Source organism: Sitodiplosis mosellana, unplaced genomic scaffold (genome assembly GCF_009176505.1).
Source record: "Sitodiplosis mosellana isolate CC-2019 unplaced genomic scaffold, AAFC_SMos_1.0 Smas_scaffold_6197, whole genome shotgun sequence".
Lineage (NCBI taxonomy): Eukaryota > Metazoa > Arthropoda > Insecta > Diptera > Cecidomyiidae > Sitodiplosis > Sitodiplosis mosellana.
The window spans coordinates 6,451,167-6,468,730 of NW_022601438.1; the positions used below are offsets into that span (position 1 = coordinate 6,451,167).

Sequence of the window (17,564 nt, forward strand, 5' to 3'; positions counted from 1 at the left end):
ATGCGCGCTCATTGCCTTTCTCTTTCTCCGTCACAAGCATTGACTTTGTACTGTTGCACACGCACACACTGTGTATGCCCGTCTATCACTTTGACATTATTCACATTTGTGTGTTTGTAGCACGAAAAATCCTATTGGCGCTTCTATTTACATCGTATTAAGTAATGTTTAGGCATAGAATTTGTCATCATCGTTTTGAACGAAATCCAAGTACATGCAAATCGAGGCACTTTTTTTTGGTAGGCAATTTGAAATTGAATTTCATGAATCGCAGGAGAAAAACAGCGTATTGTCTAAAGAAAATTCAAGAATAATTGAGTTCGTTGTGCTTGTACTGAAACATCTGTTTGTGTGCGCGCCTATATTGGATGTGTGTTAAATGAATTCTGATTTTTTTCCCTTTGGTTTAATGTGTCGTGTGCATTGATGAAAATGAAAAAAAAAAACATTTCCGAGATTCACTTATTCTACTTGATTTTTGCTTATTGTTTTGATGTCGTAATTGAAACGACCAATTCAGTTCGTTGTAAACGCCATTATTTCGCATTTGTTGCAATTATCCATTTGGAAAGGTGTATTACTGTGTTTCATCATTCAATGACGTCGTAGTGAGTGAGTTTTAAGTGATTGAAATGCAAAAAAAAAAATTACGAATTCCAATGAATTCCCAGAATCTACTTTACGTTCAATTTTTTGCTCTTCTTGCTATTGTATTGTGTATCGACTTGGGACCGTGAGTCTTGGGTGCATGTGTAATTTAGTTCGGTGTGTCAGTCAGTCGACAATTGCTGAACAAAAATTAAAATTTATTTAAAAACTAGAAGTAGAAGCAAAAGTCACATACGCTTCGATCATTTGTCAGTCAACTTGATTGCTTTGAAATACGATCTAGCGCTCATGAGATTCTCGTTTACTTTAATTTACGGCTCATTTTCAAGTGTTTGTACTAAGTTTTTCTCATACATTCATTCTCTATGGTCGAATTGTTTTTGTTTCCGTTCTTGTGAAATTGTGCAAGCATCTGTGACACAAGAAGTCCACGACTCAAAATATATCGTGACATTAATGCTTACTATTTTTCCCACTTAGTGGCTTCAATTTTGTTTCTTTTGTTATTATGGTCGTTGTGCGAAAGTACATTCGTTAGAGTAAAAGTAGGCAAAAAAAACCGACACACGCGTTGGTCAATGAATTTCGAAATTCATGAGAGATTTTTTGTATCGGTGTGTTGTGTTTAGTTTTTGTGATGATCTTTTGTACATGTTTGACAGAAGAGAAAGTGTCCGAATGTGTCGGAATTCGGGTCAAAAGCCATCAGATTTGTGAAAGATAGATACTTGCCAAGTGATGGATTTATTTCAATTGTTTTCATTTTGTTTCTCTTTTCTGCGATTTTCATTCCAGTTCACAAATGCGATAAAGATTGAGTGATGTTTCAATGCGGCAACTATCAAACGTCACATTTTCCGCCGATGCGCTGTCACAAACGGCGTTGCTCGAAATTATATCCCGGTTAATTCATCAGTGAGAATATATTCGTCGAATTGAAAGAAACACAGTATTTATCACAAAGTAATCGCAATAAGAATTGCACAGCGAACAAACTACATGGCTCTCTCTGGTATGCTAGCAATGCATTGTAATGCACTCAATAGCTGAAGTGTTCATTTGAAAGACAATAAATAATTTTAAATAAAAACATTTTTGAAGAATCTATGTAAACAATTTGCAAAGACACAACATTGAACAATTCAAAAATAATAAACATAAATCAATTTTGACTAAGAGAAAAAGATAAAAACCACAACAATAACAATAACAACAACGCAACATCAGCTCGTTGTTAAACGGCAATTAAACAATGTTAAGAGAACTCATCGCCTGGGTATTGAACAATTACTTGGGTAAATATGTGCACAATTTGAATACAGCCCAGTTGTCGGTAGCTCTGTTGTCCGGTGAGTCATGTGTAAACTTTGTCATTTTTCTTATCAACTCCAAAGAAAATGAATCAATTCCAAGATCAAAGGAAATGCATCAATTCCAAGAATTCATTTCAATTCACTAAACGTGAACATTGATCTACATTGGTGTTATCAATCAACTAACCAATCTACGTCATTTAGGTGAGGTTGAATTGGAAAATTTGCCACTGCGTAAAGATGCACTTCGTAATCTGGGCTTGCCGTTGCAAGCGCTCAAAGGAACCGTTGGCCGTATCAAATTACAAATTCCAGTACGACAATTTCGTACAGCGCCCTGGTGTATTATCGTTGAAGATGTCTACGTAGTTATTGGACCAATAAATTTAGATGAGGTGAGTAGAGCAAATCAAATGTCTCGCGTATAAAACGAACTAACCAAACAAACAATTCTCTTTGCAGTGGGATACGGATGTAGAGGAACAAGCCGAATTGAACTATAAACTCAGCCGTTTGGATAATTTGGAGGCAAAATGGCGTGCTCAACGCGAGGCAGCCATCGAAGGTGGCTACTATGCATCATCATATTCCGGCTGGTTGAGCTATGGCACATCGTTGGCAACGAATATCATTGAAAATCTTGAGCTTAAAATTAAAAACGTCCATATTCGATACGAAGATGCGGCCATTACAGTACACGATCAACGGTTTGCATGTGGCATCACCATTGATTCCCTATCGGCACGTAGCTGTGATTCCAATTGGATAGCCGGTTTTTCGTCATCGTGGAACCAAACAAGTGCTTCATTCAAATTGGTTGAACTAACCTCAATGTCCATCTACTGGCAACCGTTGAACAATCAGGAAACATTTGCCGATTCAACGTATGAAGAACTGGGGCAAATCTTTCAAAAATGGAAAACATCATCGAAACATGAGTATATCGTTAGCCCGGTCAGTGCACAGGCACGCTTCAAACGTGATCGCAGCGAAATGCCACTGCGAACGCGTAGCCGACCACGACTCACATGTGATTTAATTCTAAATGAAGTTCAGCTTACGTTGAGCGATGTAAGTGACACATATGTGACATTCAATTAGCACCATTTTTATGATTCTAATTTAAGACTTTAGCGTGATCAATATCGACTAGCTATGAATAGTTAACACTTTCCATTTTTCATGAAAGTGACAATTGATAACATGGAAATATTGAACGATTCTCTTCTTTTCATTTGCAGTGGCAGTATAAGCAAATGGTGGAGTGTGTTCGAGGCCTAGACGATATATCCAAATATCGACGTTTTCGTCTGTTACGACCCGAACAAAGTGTTTATGAGTCGCCAAAGGCATGGTGGATGTATGCAGCTCGATGTCATGGTTGTAAAATCGTATCTCGCCACAATATTCGCAATATTACCAAAGAAAATCTACGTTACATAGACATTTATACCAAATTAATAATTAATCCAAATGAAACGCTTAGCAACGAACAAAAAGAATTTAAGGATAGAATCGAAAAGGACCGTGACTATTATGAATTGAAATTCTTACGAGAGGTAACATTTATTTCCCGAAAAAATTGTTAATTTTTTTTCTCGTTCTTTTTACATTTTGTACAATATTGCACGTTGTCAATTTTGATTATTTAACATCAATTTTTTAAAAATTAAATTTGATTTTTTCCCTTCTTGATTCCCTCTAGATTTGTATGAGTCGAAGTCCGAATAACGATTTGAATGGTGTGGAAACGAATCAAGGACGTGGAATGTTGTTGCAATGGTTTCCACAGTGGTGGGGCTGGTACAAAACACCCCAAACGGATTCCCAGACATCCGATGCGCTACTCATCTCAACCAACTCCTCCGTAGATGTAACGCCAAAAGATCAAAACCAATTAGAAGATGAAATTTTGAATGCACTCTCCAGTGGCACCGTTGATAATTCGCTGCTCAAACGAGACACCGTTTTCGGGAAGTTTAATTTTACATTGAAAAAGGGTGTCTTAGATGTATGCACGTGTCAAAATGGTGTCGATAAAATTATGCTCCAATTACAATTCCAAAATCTTCTACTGGACATAGAAACGCGACCACGATCTGGTTCACATTTTGTTGGTCTGTCGCTTGGATCGGTGTTGCTTAAGGATTTCATCACGGAAAATTCCGAATTTCCCGATTTAATTAAGCCACAAGTCAAAGAGGACGCTTTAGTTGCGCATAATCGTCGCTCACGAGGCAGTAGTTTCTTGATTGGTGGCCTAAACAGCAGCAATAGTAGCAGCAATGCCAGTCTCACGACGTTGATGAACAGTGAACCAATTTTTCAATTAAATTACGAACGCAAACCATTGTCACATAATACCGATTATCGTCTATTAATTAAAACGCAATCGCTGGATGTTGTCTATAACATCGAGCCCATCAAATGGATCGTTGATTTTGTAATGAAACCATATCAAATGATGAACGCCCGCAAGAAAATCGAAGCAATGAAAAATAAAACCAAAATGGAACTGATCAAAAACTGGGAAAACATTCTAGAAGGTGATGTGACCGAACGGCGCACATGGACATTGGAAATTGATATTTCCGCACCGCAAATTATATTTGTGGAAAATTTTGCGCTGAAAAATAGCACGGTAATTGTTATCGATTTTGGTCGTTTGCAGCTCACCAACTATACCGATACGACGAATAGTGCCGTGGTTGGCGGGATCACCGCTCAGGCACCGAATAAAAAAGACGATAGTGATATTGAATCATTGCATCGCGATCAAAGTGAAGATGAAGATGCCTTTATGACACCATGTTCAACACCGCCCGGATCACATGCAAGCAATGATTCGCCCACCTTGTGCTCGGCACTCAGTGATGTGCTGGATTCGAATAATAGCAATGGCAATGAAACGGTCAACGGAGCAATTTATGACTTGGAAGGGAATACGCTGAACGAACGTTCGTTGCATGAAAAACTCTATGATCGTTACAAAATGGATTTGACCGATTTGCAGGTGCTGGTGTGTAAAAGCAATGAACGATGGCTGTTTGCTAGCGCCAAAGGATCGTCAACACTGCATGTGCTCGATCGATTCAGCATTTCATTGCAAGTCGAACGACGTGCCATTCACATGAATGATCCACAATATCCAAGTTTAACCATTGCCGGCACACTACCCAAACTGAATGCCCATGTGAATGAGCAGAAAATTACAGCAATCACAACCATGCTCAACATTATATCATCGTCAAACATTCAATCACCGCATCGGCCACCGAATGATAACATCGAAGACTCATTCTCAACCGAAGCCGATTCTGAAAGTGAAAATGAAATGGACAATGTTGATGGTCAACGAAGCAATAATCGCGGATCGACTCGAACGATTGAAAGCGAAAACGAAGCATCGAAATTATTTATGTTACAATTTGCCATCGATCAAATGTCGCTGGAAGTTCAGTCAAGGGGTCGATGCATTGCTGAGCTGCAAGTGACTGGCGTAAAGGCTGCATTCAGCAAACGGCCAGAAGATATAAATGTCACATTATCCGTACATGGACTGCTGCTGGTCGATGCTATTCAATCGTTTGGACCCGATTTCGAACTACTTATCGCCAGTCATAGGCATGTTGGGTGAGTGAAAAAAATGAACGTTTTGATAAAACCTTTCGACCATTATCCAAATTATGAGGAAAAGACACTAAGTTTTGCTTGTTTTCGCTATTCACAGAATGGACAGCATTTCCGGTAGTTTAAAACAGAGCGAACCATGTTCACCAAATTCACCTGGTTCACCCGATCCCATGCTCGATCGTCGACCAACCAGCCCTAACTCAATATCTCGTGCAATTTCAAACCTACAACGAAGTAAAAAAAAAAAACTCTATTCTCTTCTTTGAATTTTCTTATTATTTCAGAATATTGTGTTTTTTTCCAATTCAAACAAATCTGAATGAATCACAGACAAAAATTCGGACCATTTCATATTCCGTTTTGTTTTGATTTCCATTTTTTGGTTCTACTTTTCTTAATTTATTCATGTTTTATGTTTCGTTACATGTTTAAAACGCTTTGTGCACTCTTGATTTTGCATGGATTTTATTTCCAAAACAAAAATCGAATAAATTCTAAATAAAGCTAATTCCGAATACTGGTCTGCAACTCACGATGTAGATGCGCTGATCACCGTTGAAGTGCTTTTGGTTACGCCCGAAGTGACCGACGGCGAATGCTTGCAAATCGCAAACATTCAATTCAATAATTTGGATATTATTGGTAAGTGTTTGTTTATATGTTTTCTTTTTTTTTCCATAAAGTGTGGATAATTTCCACATTTTGGTGGGTAAATAAATCTTGATTTCAATTTAAATCGAAATTTTATGTTCAATTTCTCATATTTCAATTTATAGCCAATCAAGAAACAATTGTCGAGTTGATGGGATTTGCGAATCGTGTATTTCCACGGTGTGAATCAAAGTCACAGCCATCGTATCATGAAGAGAATGATTTTTCAAAGCGTGAACCTCCTGCAACAATAGAAAGTACACCATCAAACACTGAAGCAAAAACGACCAATTCCGATGCACCGGCCAGTGCAATAACGATACGCACCGAAATCACATTCGATTTTCATCGATTGAATGTGTTGGTATTGCGTGCGGTTATGCGTGATACGTATATGGTGGGGCGTAAGGTCGGTACGTTTACAATGAGTGAAGCGAAAATTCATGCTACACTTGGCAATGATATTCGCGTTGAAGGCTCGCTCGGTGGTTTGCAAGTGATTGATTTAACGCCGGAAGGAGTTTCACATCAGCGTATACTTTCCGTTGGAAAAGATCCTCTAACTGAAGCACCCATCCCACCGCGACCGCACGACTTATTGAGCTCACTAACACAAGAAGTGTACAGTATGTCACACCATCACACCAAAGGTGACTTTACCATGGAAGATCAACAGGCTTTGTCATTCTGTGTGACGCGCAACTTGAGCGCATCGGTTACAATTCGCATTCGAATGGCCTCCGTTTGGTATACGCATTGTGCTCGATTTATGCAAGAGCTTAACTGGTGCGCAACCGAATTCAAACACTATCTGAAGTAAGTGGTTTTTCTTGTGGAAACGTTAAAAAAACGGTGATAAAAGAAGTTTAAATCTAAAACGAGCATTTTCTTTTAATTTCAGGAATTTCGCGCGTTCAATTCGAGACAAAGCCACCGATATGGCATTGGGACTGGTTCAACCGAGTCGTGACATTCCAGCAGCCACACCAAAAGCGCCCGTCGATGTTCATCAAACACCAAAGCATATGCGAAAACAACGAACTATTTCATTTTCCAATTCGGCCGGAACCAAATCTATTGACGTGAGGTAGGTGTTATGCTCATCACTATCTTCCCTTTAATGGTCTTGCTTTAAATCATTTGTTTCTAATTCAAATTAAATGTCTTTTCATTCAGAATGGATATCGTTCTCGATACGCCCGTTCTCGTACTTCCGCGATCGAGTCGTAGTTCACATGTGTTTGTTGTTCATCTCGGTAAAATTTCAATGACAAACAATCAGCCAAGCGATATAACAATTGAACTGGATCGAGAGACACCGCAACGTCATTTTACACGTCGAAAATCCAACGAGTGTGATTTGAAGATATTTACGATCGACGAAGAATTACTCATGGATACGTCACAAACCACATTGATAAACAATTTCAGTGGCCAAAACAATGATTACTTCAGCGAAGAGGATTTGAGGTGTCGATCAAATGACACCGGCATCGATGATTGCGACGGAGATGATCGACAAGTTGAAACGTATATTTTGGATATTCGTAATATCAATGCGTATTCGCTGGACACACGGAATCGAAAAAGTATTCGATTGTCAGCACTTCCGCGGGCCGAAGAGTTTTATTCGTGTCAAGAAGATGCTGTTCCTGTTCTCCACGATACAGCGATCCGAGTAAACATTATTCGATGCTTAGAAACACCGAGCATTGATTTACTTGTCGATTCAGTTGATTCCAAAGAACTGTTGCAGGTTAGTTTTGGGCAAATTTTTTCTTCAGTTCACCAATTTCTCCTAATATTTCGGATTTAAAATCAAAACTTCGTTCTTCACATTTTCATTCGTTTTTCCATTTCCTTTGACATGTCCACCTCAGATTAACGGCAGTGTGATAAAACCATTGAATTTGTCTTTGTCTCGCGTTCAGTACGAGCAACTATTGGAAACGACGGAGAATTTGTTCAAAGTGCCGAGTGATTTGGCACGACCGCCAAATGTTGTACCAACGATAAAAGAGCGTGAAATTGAGCAATCATCGGATTTCGAATTATCAAATGAAACATTCGGAATGGATGCAAAATTCAAGCGTCGTCTATTCCAACCAGCTGTTGCGTATGAGAAGAAAACGATGATTGAACCAAAAGTTGCCTTCGAATTGCCGATTTTCATTATTCAGTTGAAAAATGAACTGAATGATCCGTTGATAGATATTGTTTTTCGTGATTTCAATGTTAACTACGAGACCAATAATACATACGAAACGAATTTGCAAGTATCACTGCGTTCGCTGTTGATGGAGGATTTGTTGCAGCCACCGGATTCAAAGCATCGTGCAATGTTAGTGTCATCATCGCCAGATAGTCAACAGTTACGACCGAATAGTGCATATTCGTCGCGATCATGCCCGAATTTAATCGGTCCACACTTTTTGGATGATGGTTTGACTGGTTCGTTGCCAGAGCAATTGGAACGTGGTGCCGGTTTCAGCAGTTATCTCACTCCCAACAATATAACACAACAGTCATTCAATTGGTTTGCATCATCGCAGCAGCATAAAACGAATTGCCCCGATACACCACCGCCATCACCGCAACGTCGCATGCGACAAGACAATCTCGTGCTATATTCATCGTTGATCATCGATCCAGACTGTCCAAATTTTGCCACACAATACAATTCGATGCGACAAACCAGTTCGATCGATTTCAACAGTTTGGATTTGATCATTTCGGTGAAGAGTTGGTTTGCATTTTTGAACTTTTTCGGTGTTTTATCCGATACAACTGAAGATACAAGCCATTTGGATGACGCCAACGACTACCCGATCGAATCAATTTCAAATGAAGTGAAAAAAGACAATTCGGAATTGGAAGTGTCGGTGCGTTCGTTGACCCTGGTATTCGTACGACCCGACTATGAGCTGGCCAAGGCGAATGTTTCGAATGCATCATTTTTGGTGACGAAAATGGATGGTGCGAAAACGGTGAATGGGAGGCTGGGAAGTGTGTCATTGAACGATTTAACCGTACACGGTGCATTGTATCGTGAACGCTTTCTGACCAGTGGCAATGAAGCTTTGAATTTCACCTATTCACGCGACGAACCGAAACGTACTAACGAGCAAACCACTCTCAATACGGAGGCGCTGTTGAAAATAAAAATGTCATCGGTGCGATATGTGCATACCAAGCGATTTATAGCCGAAATTCAAACGTTTGTCAATGAATTCCAAGGTTTGCAAGCACCAAATCTTATACGAAAAATTAAATCGTCCGAGTCCAGAAGTAATTTACAGCAAAAACCCATGCAGCTGTCACTATCGATTAAGGCTGGTTCGCCGATCATTCTGCTGCCGCTGAGTGCGAAGAGTAACAAAATGATTGTAGCGGATTTGGGTGAATTTTCACTGCGAAATAGTTTTCATTTTGCATCCGATACCAATAATGTGATAAGCGTACGCAAAGACCCCAATGGGCCAGACGAAATTCTCGATGTAATGCTGGTTGATCTGGTGAATACGGATTTATTTGCCGGTGAACGGCATTTGAAAAGCGATGATTTCGCATTGAATGAATCCAGCACAATCAATGACACACTCTGCATGGACATGGGCAGTTATATTGTGTGTAAAAATGGTGCAAATTTATTGAACAGCAAATGCCATTTGAAATTGATTGTTGAACGCAATTTGCAGTCGTGGCGAAGTCATAATGTGCCCGATTTCAGTGTTCAAGGAACACTATCACGTTTGGAAGCCGTTTTGAATCTTCAACAATACCAGCTGGTGCGTGGATTCCTTCAGAATAATCTCGGTGAACCGTTGGACGATTTGGATGTGGAACAACCGCAAAACATTACCGATAGCCGCTTTAGTTTGTCCACTGAAAATTTCTTACGGCCTGACGCCATGCATGAATCATCGTTATGGACGAGTATGTCGATTACATTGGATTTGCAAGATGTATCGGTGTGTTTGCAGGTGCCAAAATCGCGTGGAATCGATTTCACAGCATTGTCACGTGACTCAAGCATCCCATTTATCGATCCAGATGCAGCCGATGCCCCGTTGACTTGCATCAATTTCATCAAATCATCACTGAAAATCGATCAGTTCAGCGATGGATCGCAAGATATTGATTTGGTGTCACAGGAAATTCTCATTACCGACACACGATTCACGGCAAATAAACAGGCCGATATTTTTGGTGAAACGCCAGTGGTGAAGAATGTGTTCACGACCATTTTACAGCCGACTAGCACAAAATCAAATGGTGAAGATTCGGTGCAAGCGGAAATTCATAGTCGCAAACGGCTAGACTATTCGAAATACACCATTCTATTGAATAATATGCGTGTGATGGCCATTTTGGATTGGATGGAAGGTGTTCGAGATTTTTTGTCACAAGATTGTGATGAGAATTTAGACACGTTGCAAATTAGCACCACACCGAAAATCATAAGTGCACCAACATCAATGTCGGCCGCAATTGCAGCATCAACCCAAAATATTTACAATACCAATGAAATGGAGGTGATTTTGAATATTACCAATTCGGAGCTGGTCTTCGTGGAAAAAACCGACCAATGGGATACAAACGCTGTGATTTTGAAAAGTACCACCGTTTTGTCGTATCGTCCGGTCGAAGTGAACAAAGTGATGTCCATCAATTTAAATCATTTGGAAGTGTTTTCGTGCATTTTGGGCTGCGAAGAAGACACTGCACTCTCCATCATCGATCCGATCACCATCAATATGGATGTCAAACAAAACACACTCGATATTCAGCTGCAAAAACGATTGTGCATTCGCCTTTCGTATAATGATGTGAAAATGTTTATCAAAATGTTTGAATCGTTGCCAAACCAAACAGCAAACGCACAATGCCGTGAACAGAAGCAAGTGAACGAGGCGTTGGTTACGAAATTGTCTGCACTTGGATTTTCCGTTGAAGATTGTGTCAAAGCATTGGAATTATGTAACAATGTTCTTGACGAGTCAGCCTTGTGGCTTACCCAGAATGCAGAACCAATCAAAATACAGCCGGCGCAAATGCAAGAAAGCGCATTGAACATAAGAGCGGTTGTGCTTCGAGCGAATTGCATTTCGATTTGTGTGATTGACGATTGTAAGGATGCGGATGTGCCGTTGCTTGAAGTATCATTCTCAGAACTGGAAGGTAGACAAGAGCTCGGTTCGTTGGCCGACTATCAAAATGTGGTAAGCAGCGGCCCTGGTCACAGTCGAACCGGATCGATTGTATCAACGGCAACCGGTGGAAGTGGTTATAAGGCTGGATATTTGAAAGGTGTTTTCGCAAGTGATTATTATAATCGTGTGCTGAGCGGATGGGAACCGTTGATCGAAGCATGGAAATGTGAATCAAATTGGAGCTGCAGCGTTGGAGCCTCATCAATCCAACCGAATCGACTTCATTTGCTGGTCAACAGCGATGATATGCTTAAACTGAACATCACCACCACTATTATTGAACTCTTCAATTTGGTCTATGAAAATTGGATGCAAGATTACTACGGAAATGGCTTGAATACAAACGAAACATCGATCGATGGAAGTCCGTCAACTTCAATGAGTATGATTAACTATCGCAGACGAAATCCATTCGTTCCGTTTGCGCTGAAAAATGAAACCGGATTGAATTTACAGTTTACCACATTTGTTTCGGCACCGGGAACAAGCACCACTAGCGAGAGTACCTCAACGGAGGTGAGTCGCAAATCAAAAGAGCAGCAATGGATTCCAGTGGAACCAGGCGCTGTGATGCCATTCAGCTTTGGTCCAACGCATAAACAACGTCATCACGATTCGCATAAGCTCACTCTGCATCAAATTGGCGTTCGAATCGAGGGTTGGACCGAAGTTGGTCCGGTGTCAATCGACAAAGTTGGCGTGTTTTTCCGCTATTCACGACACGAACTGGCCGAATTCGTATCGTTTCCACGAGCTCGAATCGTATTTTCGGTATCACTCGAAGGTTCGGCCCAGAAATTAGTAACCGTTCGATCGGCATTGCGCGTTATCAATCGATTAGATCGAAATATGCTCATCAAATTAGAACATCTCAAGACAATTAATTACCCTGATGCAATTACAGCCATTTTAAAAGTTGGCGAAATATACAGTGTCCCCTTGAGCCATGTAAATGCACACATGTATGTTGTGCCGATTTCAACGCAAAACATTTCAAATGCTCTACTCATAGCCAATACCAACAACGACACATCATCACGCTCGGACGGTTCATCGAAATACCACACGCCCGAACGGCAAATCAGTTCGAATGTTGATTTATGGTTGAAAAAATCCGATTCCAACGAGTCGCGTCTGTTTTTCTGCGAACGAAGCATTTTTTGGCGTGACATGGATGAAGGTTTGGATGTACAACAGTGGGTTCGCACATGCAAATCGAGCCGAGATAAGCATTTCCGTGTACTCGTTGCCATTCAGCGTGATGGTTATCCAATGAAAGATTTTGGCACGATACCAGGTCATTCGATTGTACTGCTGCCACCATTGCGACTGCACAATCTTTTGCCATGTGATTTACTATTCCGTTTGGCGAATAACACACAAGGACGCATCTCACCATCTGAAACGGCCAATATTTATGAGGTGGATTTGGAGCATCAAATCGAAATAACCATTACATTGGACAGTTATCCAGGAGCTGAAAAAATTGTCATTCCAAGCGGCCCAATTGGTTCGGCCGACTATCGCATTCGACTCACCGACACAAAAGGTCGACCGTTAATTCTGCGGGCCAGCATTCAAATGGTCAAAGGTTCCGGGCTACAAATTACAATCAGCGCATCGTATTGGTTGATCAATCGAACTGGATTGCCGTTGATCTTCCGTCAGGAAGGCGTTTCACAAGAAAGTTCCGGACAATTTGATGAACACGAACAAGCTCGACTCGTTTCACCATTGATGTTCTCATTTACTGATCCAGATGCATCACCTGCACTAACCGTTCGATTGGGGCGAAGATATGGCCATAATCCACCATGGTGTCAACCATTCAATTTACACAAAGACATTTTACATCAACAATTGCGGTCGGGCATCTCAAATGAAACATTCATCATTGGCACGGAAGTTCGTTGTGGTCGAGGTCGCTACGCAAAGACAAGAGTTGTCACATTTTCACCACGATTCCAATTGTACAATCGCAGCTCGTACAAACTTCAATTTGCACAGAAATGCTTTGCTACATCATCGGTAAGCATGAGTTTTTTTTTGTCGAAAAATCAGATTTTTTCAATCAAATTTTGAATCGATTGAAAAAACTGAACTTTAAATGAAAAATATATTTGCCTTGAATAACAGAAGGCGTCCTCTAATGATTGATTCGATTGACTCCATGAATTTGAATTTAAAAAATTCCAGATGGATTTATCAGCACCGAACACATTCATCGAAGCAGTGCCTGGATGTCATTTGCCATTCCATTGGCCGCGATTGGATAAAGAACAAGAGCTTTGCGTACGATTGCCCGACATTGATGGCTGCATGTGGTCAGGAGCGGTTCCAATTCATGAAACACAGAGTCTCTACATAAATATCAGGTAAAATCTTATTCGATATTTTTTTTACTCGATCAAGCAGCCATTTTTTAACGAATTTTCAAACTTTCGACATTTTCTCCCATTTCAAATTCCAGAAATATGAATGGTGATATGCATTTCCTCCGTTTGGAAATTGTTCTGCAGGGTGCAACGTATTTCCTTCTGTTCGGCGATGCTCAAGCATTACCACCGCCAATTCGTTTTGACAATTATTCCGATGTTGCGATCAAATTCTACCAACCGGGTGGTCGAAACCAGTGGCGAACAATAATTCGACCACATTCATCGATGGCTTATGCTTTGGATGAACCGATGGGCGTGCAATCACTCGTAGTCGAAGCACCTGGTGGCGTTTCCCACAACTATTCATTGAGTGAATTGGGAACATCGTTGAATCTAACCTACGAAAACTACATTTACATTGCATTCAGTGGAACTTTCCGCAGTACCGACGCAATATCGGACAAAGATTGGTCGGACTACGATATCGAATGCCAGGAATTGGTGCTAACCGTTGTCGATGGCCGTGTGTATTTGGCTAAAAAGCAACAAGGGAATCGATCCCAATTGTGGCGCATGAATCAAGATCGACAACTGGAGCACGAAGGATCATCACCGCCAATTGAACCAGGTCGAAAATCCAATACCGCCTATCGATTGGTGTTGGATTTGGAAAAGGCACCGCAACCAAGAAATTATGTGCCGCTCGTTGTACGACCGGCAAACAAACAGCGAAGATCAACGCAAACTTGGAATTTCACTGAAGAAGGTCGATTGATGTGTGAACACTCGAATATGTGTGTGCAAGTGCGTGGTGGCATATTCGGTTTGCGGCCCGGAAGCGAAGCGGTACTTGGAATGATTGTCAGCGATACGCATGTGATTCGCGATGGTTTGGTTCCAATCGAACAGTCAATACGACGTGAAAAATTGCGAGCCGGCTCGGGATTTTTGTCGGTTTCAATCAAAATGGATGGACCAATTAAGAATATTTGCATCAGAGATGTTAAATCAACGGAACCGATTTCATTGGCTCTGGATCCAGCGTGGAAGCATGTTTCGAATATTTTGTCATCGGGAAATCGGATGACACAATCGCATGCAACATCGGCTGTCGTTAATAGTAACAATCTCGCCGAGCTGTATGTAAATGTGAAATTAACTAAAGGCATCGGTATTTCGATCGTGTCAAAGCTACCGTGCGAAGAATTGGCGTTTGTTTTGCTGGAAAATATTTTGACCGAAGCAATTTCAACGCCAAATATTCGATCGCTTGATTTTAGCGTGGGCGATATTCAGATTGATAATAACCTATTTGAAACGCAATGTCCCGTGATGCTGTTTACAACGAGAAACGCTGAAATACAAAATCATCCGCTGCCATCGATGCATTTGAATGTAAAGCTATTGCCCAGCCCAAATGCCAATGCCATCATTTTCGAACATCTAACGCTCAGTTTGCGACCACTCACCATTTACTTGGAAGAGCGTCTGATGCTGCGCATGGCAATGTTCTTGGGATTGGGAAAATCACAGAACGATACCTTACCCGATGAGTCGGACTATGAGGCGCATCGTGTGGCCACAAAAATTCTTGCGGCAAATGCAAAACGCTACTATTTTGGTGATTTGCAAATTGTTCCAAGTCAAATACGATTGTCTGTGATCACGGCATCGAAATTGATGCCACAGCTGCTGGAAATAAAGAAAAGCCTCGGTTTGACATTAATCAAATTCGAAGATGCTGTGATTGATTTCGAGAAATTCAGCGATCGACACCATTTCGAAACGCAAGAAGTGTATTTGCGAGCCATTAAAGCACATTACAAGCAGCAATTGAAATGGCAAGCCGCGTTCATTCTTGGCAGTGTCGATTTCTTGGGAAATCCACTTGGGTTCGCCAGTGATTTATCCGAAGGTGTGTCTGGATTGATTTTCGAAGGCTCTGTAAAATCACTGGTGAAAAACGTTACACATGGAATATCAAATTCAACGGCCAAATTGACCGAAACTATTTCCGATGGATTGGGCCGCGTTGTGCTTGATGAACAAGACACTGAAACGCGTCAACGTATCCTTGAGATGCCAAGCGGTTCAAATTCAACCGGTGACCATTTGGTGGCTGGTTTCAAAGGTCTTAGTTTCGGTTTGCTGGGTGGCGTTACCAGCATTGTCAAACACACATACATCGGTGCACAGAATGATGGTTTCCAAGGTTTCATTTCTGGGCTGGGCAAAGGCATCGTTGGAACGGTAACAAAACCAGTGATTGGTGTACTTGATTTGGCATCTGAAACAGCGAATGCTGTACGAGAAACCAGCAAAAGTTCAAATCGTGCATTACCCGAACGAAAACGACTACCGAGATGCGTGACTGGAGCACCGGGTGGATTGCTACCACCGTATTCGTCGTTGCAAAGCCGTGGCCAACAGTATCTCTTTGTGATAAACAAGCGCAACTTTAACGAACAATTCATGGCCTATGAACCATGCCTTTATGATGGCCGAGATTCAAAACTACGGCTACTCGTATCATCCGAGAATATTTGGGTATTTTCAAGCGACGATGAATCGACAACGATCATTTTGTCATACCATTTGAGGTTGGTACTTACTTTGGATCTTACATTTTTATTTGGACTTTTATTCATGGGTTTTAAGTTTGTAACTCCATTTAATAATAACAAAATATCCATTTCATTTGCAGTGAACTGATGTCATGTCATCCAACATTGAAAAATAACAATCAATCCGATAGTCACAAATCGAAACGTGCTCAGCATTACATTGAATTATGCTTGAATTTGCAAGATGCTGTAAAACGGCCGTTGGTCGCATGCAGCAATGAAGAAATGGCACAAAGGGCATCACGTCATGTAAGGCAGCCGAAATTCAAAATTTGACATTTCTAATGGGCAATAATTAAATTTTTTCATTCTTTCCACCTTTCTCTTTAGATCAATTACGCGAAGAGTGTTTATGATGAACGAGAACTGACCTTGAACTACGAGACTGTGATCGATATTTAAATAAACAAATTATTTGAATACTTCGAGTCGATATGAAGAGATGTAGTCTGTAGGTTTCCAAACAATTGAAAAGCTTTCCGAACAATTCATCGTCCCCAACAAAATGAAAACATTTTTAATTTCATTAATTTAATCTATTCAATTTGTTGATTTGAACCTGAAAACATTTCCTCCCATTTATTTTAAAACAAAAGAAAAACCAATGAAATGTGATTCATTACCACCTCTGAACTACGAATAAAATACACCGAACTCAAGCGAGATCACTTGAAAACATTAACTTATGGATTGAACAAATAAAATTCCTCAAACACGTGTAGACGTAATATTTTGAAGAAATTGTAGTCGCTAGAAAACCTTCACCAAGTAGAAGTTTCATCAAAAAAAAAAAAAATTTAATGAAACCACGTGTTCCAAATAGAACTACAACAAACCGAATGTGTGTAAGAGAGTAAAATGCAAAGCAGCTGATTTTTAAACAAATTTCACATGATAAAAAGACAACACGAGCCCAACTATTCGACACATGTCACCAATTTATCTATTTTTTGTAAATATGACGTCAAATTAACATGATGTACATTGGAGCAAAGATCATTGTACATTGTTAAATATATTGTTATACAAGTGCTCTAAAATATTAACCGATTTTAATAAATTCAATTTTTTTAATAACAAAACTTTTTTCGCTTGTTTTTCTATTCATTCATTGATTGCTTCGAACTGAATCGATGGAATGGT

The 17,564-nt window shown here is 40.4% G+C and overlaps 1 protein-coding gene across 8 annotated transcripts; it reads left to right on the forward strand.

The window, feature by feature from the left end:
- The first annotated feature begins 69 nt into the window (after nucleotides 1-69).
- LOC129577414 (intermembrane lipid transfer protein Vps13D) lies at nucleotides 70-17,503 on the forward strand. Of its 8 annotated transcripts, none has more exons than XM_055464384.1 (16): nucleotides 70-239; nucleotides 1,405-1,958; nucleotides 2,127-2,317; nucleotides 2,385-2,993; nucleotides 3,164-3,481; nucleotides 3,628-5,555; nucleotides 5,653-5,789; nucleotides 6,060-6,197; nucleotides 6,332-7,022; nucleotides 7,108-7,293; nucleotides 7,383-7,962; nucleotides 8,087-13,447; nucleotides 13,616-13,794; nucleotides 13,890-16,397; nucleotides 16,502-16,670; nucleotides 16,752-17,503. In XM_055464384.1, exons 2-16 carry the CDS (start codon nucleotides 1,862-1,864, stop codon nucleotides 16,821-16,823), a joined length of 13,164 nt encoding a protein of 4,387 aa, XP_055320359.1. In that variant the 5' UTR covers nucleotides 70-239; nucleotides 1,405-1,861; the 3' UTR covers nucleotides 16,824-17,503. The 8 variants fall into 8 exon arrangements, with proteins under 8 accessions (XP_055320359.1, XP_055320357.1, XP_055320360.1 ...); XM_055464385.1 differs by having other exon boundaries at nucleotides 103-239; nucleotides 6,096-6,197; XM_055464380.1 differs by having other exon boundaries at nucleotides 118-612.
- Nucleotides 17,504-17,564: the final 61 nt, after the last annotated feature.